The sequence below is a fragment of the Nannospalax galili genome, unplaced genomic scaffold, assembly GCF_000622305.1.
Source record: "Nannospalax galili isolate Female #2095 unplaced genomic scaffold, S.galili_v1.0 scaffold286, whole genome shotgun sequence".
Lineage (NCBI taxonomy): Eukaryota > Metazoa > Chordata > Mammalia > Rodentia > Spalacidae > Nannospalax > Nannospalax galili.
Genome location: NW_008359442.1, coordinates 11,152,190 through 11,162,344, shown reverse-complemented (window position 1 = coordinate 11,162,344; position 10,155 = coordinate 11,152,190). Strand labels below are relative to the sequence as shown.

Here is a 10,155-nt window from a genome sequence, read left to right as displayed (position 1 = left end):
GCCTTGGGGAATACTCAGCAGCTACTTGCTTAGGAGGAGTCTGGCTTCCTGGGCAGTGGGACTGTGAGAAGGGGAGTGTCAACAAGTCCATAGGTATTCTGGGATCTTCATTGTAGAGGGGTACTTTCCAGAAGAGCAACACATACACATACACACACACACACACACACACACACACACTTTCCTCACCACTGCCAGCATCTCTGGGAGCTTACAGTGTACCAGAGGAAGCAAAATACACAGAGAGAATTCCCCTGCCCTGGATGTCCAGGGACTCCTTGGCAGCTCTGGGCTCTCTCTGAGTTTGTAGGAAACTAACCTGGTCTCGGATCCCCAATCAGCTTCACGTTATCTGGGTCCTTTAGGTGCACCAACCTGCAGGTGGAAGCCACCCCAATATTATGTCTGGGTTGATATACTATATGTCAACTATAATGTTATAGTCCAGAGCTCTTGGGAGTGACCCCTGCTTAGTGCAGGGCCAGTCCCCACCTTGCTTCCACACCTTCACCTTCTCATATCCATCTTTGTTCCCTGTCTGCCTTGGCTCTCACCTCTTTGCCAGGCTCCAACCCTGCTCACTTCTTCCTGCTTCAGTGCCTTGGAAGACCTCTAGCCTTTTCCCCCTCCTCTCAGACTCCCCAGTCAGCACTAGAAGTGAGTCCTAGGCCCTGACTGCCCTTGACCCCCGATGCTCTCTGGGCCCCAAGGACATGTGCACTGCCTTTGGAGTCTCTGTGTGACCCTCCTGGTCTTTCCCCTAGCCCCTCATTCCTCCCTGTCCTCTCTCCCCCGTCCCTATCCTTTATTCCAGGTATCCGTATGTCCCAAGAACCTGCTTCATAGGGAGCTGTGCTTCTTGCCTTATTTCCTTTGGGATGAACAAAACTGTCCTCACTGGGGGTCAAGATTAGCCACGGTGGATTCCTTTTAGGGCCCAATCTATTTCTCTTCTGTCCTCAGGGGCCTCAGTGCTCTGAGCCTGCATGTCTCCCTCCCTTTTCTGAGATCCTGGGACAGGGTCTCACCTGAGAAGGCCCTGAGCTCTCGGGAGGGCTCACTGCTTTCTCAACATAGTGCCAGCCTGAGGGCAAGGCCCTCCCTGTTGCACAAGAATGTGGAAATGGGCCTGGGAGAGTGAGCCCAGCCCCCAGCCTGGGGCCTAGAACCCTCACTTTGGCAGGAAGACTGGAACCAGCTCTGGGTACAGGGTTAGACCAGGATGCCTCCAGAAAAATAATAAAAGGGACTCTTGCAAAGCTCCAAGGAACAGATGTTTTCCATTTGGAGCCTGTAGAGAGAAAGCAGAGGGAAGGAGGCAGGGTAGTGAGGGAGCCCGGGAACCAAGAGAAGAAAACCAGAGACAGGAGAGAGAGGAGGTCAAGAGGTAGGCAGGGAGGATGGGGAGACGAGTAAAAAGAAGGGAAGAGAGTGAAGGAGCTGGAGGGGGGCTCTTTGACATTCCAGAAAGAGCAACCTTGCTAGGATGATGCTCTGGATAAGGCAGAGCTAGTGAGTGCTCCTCCAGCCTGGCCAGAGGAAGGAAGACATGGGTGTGGGTACAGCAGGCCTGGCAGCCAGGCCTAGAGGAAGAGGATCCAGGCAGTGGTGGGCACCATGCCACTGGGCTCCTGCAGCAGCTGTGGTTGGCTGTCTGGCTGGCTGGCTGGCCGGCTAGGAGCACCATGTTTGGTAAAACAGCAAGCAGTAGTTGGGAACACCTGCCCAGGGACACCGAAGTTATGAAGAAGGGTATCCTGCAGACCCCAGAACTTGTGCCTGGTTTCAGGTCAGAGACCCTGCCCTGAAGGCTGGACTTGTGAGGAGCTAAACACAGTGTAGACTGAGTCCTTAGGAGACCTGCACCTCTGGCTGTGGTCTGTGTCACCTGACTCCCTGCCTAAGTGGGGAGGAGGCCCAGCAGAGTAGAATGGCATACCCACTTTTAGGGTGTGCCCCCTAACTAAGCCCAGGGCCTCAGAAAACCCCAGGGCCCCAGCATTCCCTCTAATTGAAATCTGTTGATGTGAACACACTCAGACAAATCCCCAAGGCAGGGACCAGGGACAGTCTCCTGGGGGCTTGGAGTACAGGGCAGCAAGCTGTAAACAGCTTAATGAGCTAAGCCAGGGCCAAATGGGCCCAGCCTGGGTGGGATTGTCGGGTGAGATCTAGACATAGAGAATCTGACCTCTGGACCCTCAGCCAGTTGAGCTCTTGTCTTCAGAGAATGCCCCTACCAGTGCTGGTGTGTGTGTGTGTGTGTGTGTGTGTGTGTGTGTGTGTGTGTGGTGGGGGCAGCCGCCCTACACCAATACATGTCCCTTTTTACTATACCCTGGAGATTCTGCCACAGTGGAACCGAGCCCCGCAGGCTGGTCTGGCCTCCTTCCTCTTTGCCTGCTCAAATGTAGGCTTCTCTAGGAAAATCTTCCTGACCACACCACCAGGCTGACCAGACTCACCTCCTGAGTACCTAGAACACCCAGCTATAGGCCTTGTCACTTCACTGTCCTGGATCTCTCAACTGTTTTAGTGGCCCAACTGCCTCTGCCATCTCCCTGTTATTTTTCCTCATGGGCAAACCAGGCATATAGTCAGTGCTCAATAGTTGTACATTGGACACTCAGTTCCAAAGGCAGCCTGTTCAAAGGCCCCAATAGCAGCTCATCAGGACAGTAGAAAAGGGGAGCTAAGGAGTCAGTCGCCTCCCCAACCACTGGCCAGCCCTGCCCTGTGAGGCCTGGGATCAAAGCCTCCAACTCTTGTCATCATTCTGTCTCTAGGAATAGAATTTTGAGTATCTCTCTATCTTCTCTCTAACCATAGCATGGGAGTTTGGCTTCTGTGTTTCATTCTCAGATTCTCCTGACTCCTCACCATTAGAGAGAGTAAGAGCTCCAGTAAGCCCTCTGTAATATTTTGGGATGTGGCAAGTTGCTTGGATTATACAAAGATTCCCTAGGCAATGTGCCTGCTAAGGACCCCACACACACACCGCCCAGTGTTGTGTGTTGCAGGTCAGGCCTTTGTTAGGCCTCCTTCCTCGTGCTTATTGGGACAGGCAGAGGGGATGCCTGAGTCCTGTCTGTCCACTTCTTTCTGGGAGTTTCCATTGAATATGTCTGTTACTTTCCCCACCCCAGACATGCTCTGAACTGGTATAACCTCAGCACTTAGACCGTGCTAGGAAAAGCTCTTGGCAGAGCCACAAGTCAGACTCTGCTGGCCTCCCGCGCTCCCCATCTGTGTTGCCATCCTTTTGTGACTTCCGCATGGGCAACAGCTCTAGGAGGGGGCAGCCAAGCCTGGGGGCTGCTTGGAAAGAAAGAGTGGGCCAGGAGGCCAGTGAGCAGCATTTCTAAAAGTGTCTGTGGTGGGTGAGTGCCTATGTAGCATGGGGCTGAAATGCGCAGTTCTGTGGGCTGGCCAGGGATGGGAGAAACTGTCCCTTTTCCCAAGGATCTGCCAATGTGATCCTTCCTGCTGGCCAAAGCTGTATGTGGCAGCTTTAGACAGAGGTCAGTCCCAGAGGACCTAGAGGGAATCGGGACAAGGCCTTCTCAGCGTAGTTTAAAGTGAAGATCCTGATTGCACCTGCGTCCCTCCAAGACTAGCTATAAGGATTAATGAGGCAAAGTAGGTTGTGGAGTTGGGGTTGGCCCAACTCGGCCACCTTATATATGGGTGGTGGCTCTATCACCATTATCACTTGGTTTGAGCTCTGTGTTGTCCCTCAGCAGAGGCCCCCCGACCTCTTTATCCCCATCCTTTGCAGGATGGGCCCTAGGCACACTCTTGCCTCATCCTGAGCATGCCAAGGTCAAGTAAACCCATTGGCTAACCCCCTACCTTGAGACAGAGAGGCCTCCAGGAGAGTCCTCTGGTCTGTTCTCTAACCTGTCATCTGCCCAGATGTGCAGTGAACAAATGCAGTGGACAGAGAGTGAGACACAAGACAAAGACACCTGAGCAAGCATTCTGCCCCACTACACGCACACCAGCATTCAGCCCCAGGACACCTTGATTGTATCCGCATTGCCTGACTCTAAAGTCAGATAAGCCAACATAAACACTGGCTCCATCACTTATTTTCCAAGTACTGTACCCTCTTTGGGCCCAAGTTCCTCCATCTCTAAAGTGGGATAGGGTTTCTGTGAACATTGGGTAAGACAGTCTATGTGAAGTACTCAGCACACTACCTGACAGAGTAGGCACTCAGAACCAACTACCCAGTGTTACCCTCACAACCCACAGCAACTTCGTCCTGGGCTGTGACTTGGTGGTATAGTGTAGGCTTCCTGGGCTCAGGAATGGGGGTTGGGGCTGCTGCCTTTGACATGACACCACTCATACTTCCCATGGCCCTTCTGGTTTCACAGCCGAATTGTTCATAGAGCAGAGACACCTCAAGGAAGCAGGTTTCTGCATCCAGGAGGCTGCTGGCCTCTTTCCCACCTCTCACTCGGTGCTCTACATGCAAGGCCGACTGGCTGAAGTGAAGGGCAACTTAGAGAAAGCCAAGCAGCTGTACAAGGAAGCACTCACCGTGAACCCAGATGGCGTGTGCATCATGCACAGTCTGGTGAGTCACTCCTCCTGCCGCCTCCCTCTGGAGGCTTCACTCTGCCCCCATCCCTCCCACCCTGCCCAACCCTTCATACCAGCACCTTAGTGCTGCTGTTCCCAGGCATCTGAGGGAGGTGGCTTCTTGCCTGTTCTGTTGGGAAAGACATCTGTCTGTGACATTTGTCTGTGACTTGTAGGTGCAGGCTGTTCCCTACCTATCAGGGTCTGCATTGTTGAAAAAAATCTAGAATGGTTGGTTGGTATCTTATTTGACTTCCTTTATGTCATGAGATTCTGCGTGTGATCTAGTCCCAAAGAGATTTCACTGTCACTCATCAGTGCCTTACTCTAGAAGCTAGACAATCCCCAATTATGTGTATGTATGTGTTGTATCTGTGTGTGGGTATGCACATACAAGTGCAGATGTACTCAGAGGTCAGATCTTCTGGAGCTGGTGACATGGGTGCTAGAAATCGAATTTGTGTCCTCTGGAAGAGCAGTGCATATTCTTAACCACTGACCCATCTCTAATCCGCCCAAAATGCCTTTCTTATGGAAGTCCCCAGGCTGTCCCCAATCATTGGGCTGCCTCCTCCATTCCAGGGGAGCTCTATCTCCTTGATGAGACTTGGGGTGCTCTGGGGTGGGCCATGTCAGGCATGATACACATTGAGGATATCTCCTCGGGGATAAGAGGTTCCCAGTTCCTAGGGTAAGCAGCCCCAAGTTCTAGGATAGTGACTCAGGACTTGGATACTCAGGTCATAGTGACCCACCTGGGGGAAAGCTTGGAGACTGGGAAGCTATTGTCCTGGCCTAGCCACTTTCTACCTGGCTAATTATTGGCAAATCAGCCATTGTCTCTGAACCTTGATTTTGCTTATCCATCCAGTGAAGAGTCTATGGTCCAGGAAGCATTATTGTGTTCTTGCTCTGACCTGTGATAGAACAGACCCCATTTCCCCACTGCCTTCCTTAGCTACTTCCAGAGAGCAGGGGTCAGCATAGATGCAGTGGCTTGAAAGTATGTGGGTCTATAGAGGCACTAGTGAGGTCCACAGTTAGCAAGCTTTCCTCTGTTGGATTCTAGATTCCCCTTTGAGAATTGGGATAGCCCTAACATCTGCCCCATGGAGAACATAGAAGGATTCGAATGGATCTAGATGTCTGGAGGATCTTCATTGCCTGGATGGGTCTAATTTATCCCTGAGTAGAAGCTTCAGGAATTGGGTTTTAAGTTATGGAGAGTCCAGGCACATACTTGGAATCACCTGGTAAGAGAGCTGATATTCCATTCTCAGTTCTGCTGCCTGATTTCTCACTTAGGCTGTGTGAATTGTGAGCTCCAGCTAAAGAAATCCCAGACCACATCATACAGCCCTGCCCTCTTCCAGTGGTTCCTTGTCATCCTATAGTCAGATCAGTGAATGTTTGGTTTTTTGCAAGTCACGTCCTTCCTCCTGCATTTCAGACATTGGTTTCTCTGATAAATGCCTTGCCAGAAGTCACATCCAGAAAACTTGATTATGGAGGAGGATTTGGACTGGCATTAGGCCTGCGGCCGGGCAGAGATGTCTGCCTTCTGCTGCGTTCAAGGATATGAGCCTGCCATCTCAGCCTCCAAACCCTGTGCCATTTTTCATTTATGCTTATTATTGTTTGTAGCTATTTTCTTGAAACTGAAGCAGTTTCTAACCCAGGGTTTCCATGGTTACTGAATAGCTGTCCAGAGTAGCTCCCTGCAGATGTTACTGAAATAGTCCCTTTTCTTCTTCTGGGGTTCCTTGCTGAATTGATGAAATTGGAGCAAGTTAAAGCAAGGCCTGCCCGCTTTCAGTTACCAGCAACCAGAGGGGCAGTCAGCTCCTGCGTGGGTAGTCCATCCCCTTTCCACATGGCTTTGTCCCTGCCAGCATCCCACACATATGCCTAAAGAATAGCAAATTGCAAGCCTGGGGAAGATTTACTAAGCATATTTTCCTAAAGACATGTGGATTCTTTGGCATGTTGATCTCAAGTGTTCCCCCATCTAAGTGTCTTCTCTGCACTGGTCTGGGACTCAGGACATCTGGGATCCAATCCTGGCTCTGGCTTTCATTTACTTGGGTAACCTGGGAAAAAACTTAACTTCCATGTTCCCCGGTCCTCTTTTGTAAATGGATCATAATGTTTATTCCTAGATGATAGTATTTTTCTAATCAAGTGAGATAATGCACATGAAAGTCTACATTGAAATGGGAAAGACTAGGCTGGGCATGGTGGTATGCATCTTTAATCCCAGCACTATGGAGGCAGAGGTGGGAGAATCTCTGTGAGTTAAAGATTAGCCTGGTCTATATAGTGAATTCCAGGCCAGCTGGGGCTACAGGGAGACCCTGTCTCAAAAAGACCAAAAATAAATAAATAAAATAAAATAAATAAATAAATAATAGGAAAGACAATAAGACCACATACAGACCATTTGTCACTGACAGGCATTGCTAATCAATCACAGTACTCTTCCCACTGAACATAAATAGACCTTGGGATCGTTTAAAACATGATACAACATGATGGAAACCACCTCCAATAGGTCAAGTCAGCTTGATATTTATGCCAAGGATTCATTGTGAAACTCAGTAGAGAATGAAAGAGACATCATTTTGTACATTCTGATGTTGATATGTCCTTAGAGAATTATCCAAAGAAAAGAAGGTAGAGGGGAACTGGCCCCCACCATGGAGTCATTGCCAAGGTAGGATCCTAAGGTTATACAATGTCTTTGAAGCTTTACGAAGACATCACCTCTGATAGGCACAGGAGAGCCATTCTTCCCCTGTGGGAGCCCAGCCACCCACAAGCTTGGTCTGGAAGAGCTCCAGTGCCCCACCTGCAATTCTTCTGAAATCATAGGGGGAGTCCCCCTCCCTGGGGTCTGGAAAGAGGAGGGTGGGGATATTCCTAGGGTACTGTGTAGAGGCCAGGTTTGGCCCTCTAGTTATAGGGTCGGGCTGGCAAACACCAGGAAGATGAACAAAGCTCAGTAGGACCTGGGCACTCGGGGGCAGGCCACAAGCCTTTCTAAGACAGGAGCTGGTACTATGCTGCCCTGCTTTGTCGACTACCTGCCCCCCGTGCAATGGAAGAGCTTTTCCTGGTTCTAGCTCCACCCTTGGCATAGGTTAGGCCTTTACACCCCAGGAAGGCATCATCTCCTTAGAAGTTCTATGACAGAAAGAGTCACCATTGTGCCCACAGCAGAGTCCAGGTCAGATGATCCATCCAGTCCTGCAGGCAGTCACCTATGCCACATTCCATGGCTTGGAACCTTTGGGGATTGGTAAGTGCAGAAACAGGTATGCCTTCTTCATACAAATCAAGTTATAGGAGCAGTTCCTGGGAGTATCTCCAGGCAGCCTCAGCCTTCCTCCACAGCCTAAAACTGTACTCAGCTGAGATACTTGGGACTCAGTGTACTGGCAGAAGGATTTAGTGGAGAACTCTGACCTTGCCCACCCCTGCAGAACATGAGCAGGGAAATAGGGATCTTTCTAGTATCAGTGGAGGAGGGGTTCTTCTCTTCAGAGAGAACAGGCAGGGATCCCAGGCAGCAAGCCCTTGTCTTTCTGAGCCTTCCAACCGTTTTAGAACACTCTCAGCAGCACTGAACACCTCCAGTAGGAAAGGGATATAGGAGCTCAGACAGCAACCAATAGACTGGCCATGTCAGTGAAAGCCTTGCCAGGAGAGTGTTCCTTTGCTGACTACCTGAGCAGGGTGAGATGGTCCTTGATTGTTTATGAGGGCTAATACTAAAGTGCTCTATGGACTAGCCAGCTTGACTCAGTTTCCCAGCATAAGGAAGGAAAAAAAATAATTTCCCCTCTACACTTCTAAGTTCTTGCCAGCAGCCCCCACCCACCACAAAAAAGGACAGATGAGCAAAAGAAAAACAAACAGGCTGGCTGTGGTGGCACACGCCTGTAGTCCCAGGCAGGCGGATCTCAGTGAGTTCAAGGCCAGTATGGTCTACAAAGTGAGTTCCAGGACAGCTGGGGCTACAGGGAGACCCTGCTTCAAAAAAAAAAAGACAGAAAGAAAAGCAAACAATAATGTATCAGAACACACGCCCCATATGCACATGAAGATGGAAGGGGGAGGAATGGGTCAATCTCAGGTAGTTTGGCACTTCCGCCTAGACAGCATCTTCAGCAGAAAACATAATTTTATAGAGGTGACAGGACAAAGAACTAGGACCTTGACTCTCTAAGGGTCACAAATTGTGGGAAGACAAATGGGGAAATAATGGTGGATAAGGGCTCATTAGTGAAGTCTGCTATGTACATTCCTATAGTGCCATCCTGAGGCCCACAGGGGTCTAAAGTTGTCTTCTGTGACCAAGCCTCTGCCATGGTGTAGAAGGAAGAGACCTCTGTAAACGTCTTTGCTTTTAGGAAATAGGCAGAGGGCAGAGTTTGTCTTGTATTTACTTTTCAATTGCTTGTAGCTCAAAATAACCCTTTTGCCAAGGTGACATATTTTGGGATGGCATATCCCAAGCTTGGGATGGCCAAGCTCCACCAAAGAAGGCTCAAGCCCTAACTACAAATGAGCACACTTTTCCTGCTTTGGTTTGGCTAAGGGCTGTGTGGATGCTTCCTGTCTGCACCAGAGACAACTTGAGACCCTCAGCTGTGAGTGGGCCTTCATGGGCAGGCAAGGTATTTGTGGAGAACACTTGCCCTGCTTTCCCAGGGATGGGCTTCAGAGGTGTAGAGTTCATGCTTTTTTCTTGGGGATGAGCTACAAGTTCTCCTAGAACTTCCTTGGGCATCCCAGCCACAGTGGGGAACCCCACCCAGCAGCTTTGTCTCACAGTAGAATTCCCAGGAATGCAATTCTGCGGTTGTCTCTCTCTCCACATGCCCTAGAAAGGTAGGGAGACAGCAGTGTGGTCACTTCTTTCATCCTTGTTGACAGTGTGGCATCACCTCTTCTTCCTTCATTCATTCAGCAACTGCACTAGGAGACCAGAATGTGGCAATGGCCCAAAGCCACCTTTGCACATCTTCCACCATGCTTGATGCCTCCCACCTACCATCACTAAGGACTGGGTTCTGGGTGGGGCCCCTCAGGTGCTCCAGGAGTCCCAAAGGACTGGTTTCTGAGGCCAGAGGGGTGCAGAGGTTCATACAACATCCCTATCCAGCCTTCCCAGTCCTGGAGGGTGGTATCAGACCCAAGGGATGACAAACCAGAGACAGCCAGCTCTGCCCACCCACAAGTTGTAGGGGAGCTTGGGCTAGTCTTTGGCCCTTGTGACTTCAAAGAGTGCTCAGATGAGCTGACAGCTGGGAAGAGGAGTCAGCATGGGGTACTTTTGTTACCATTCCCATGGAAGGCTTGGCCGAAGCCCTTCTTTTAGCCAGGTGGATTTCTATTGAACCACATCCTATTACTGTGGAGTAAGGGTCTTTATACTTCAAGGAGAGCTGAGGAAGCAGTGAGAAACAGCAGGGCAGGGAAAGAGGCCTTACGCTCCCTTTGTGTCTGTTTCCAGGTTAGTTAGCTACAACGTGGTTTAAGACCCAGTATCGGAGCTGGCTC

At 50.3% G+C, this 10,155-nt stretch overlaps 1 protein-coding gene across 2 annotated transcripts in view; it reads left to right on the top strand.

Annotated features, from left to right (window-relative positions):
* The window catches only part of Ttc7a (tetratricopeptide repeat domain 7A), a 120,935-nt gene that overhangs the window by 102,365 nt on the left and 8,415 nt on the right, over nt 1-10,155 (top strand). For both annotated transcript variants that reach the window (XM_008823055.2, XM_017795592.2), the window contains exon 19: nt 4,383-4,585. In XM_008823055.2, the coding sequence (XP_008821277.1) occupies nt 4,383-4,585 (203 nt within the window). The remainder of the gene's footprint in view (nt 1-4,382; nt 4,586-10,155) is intronic.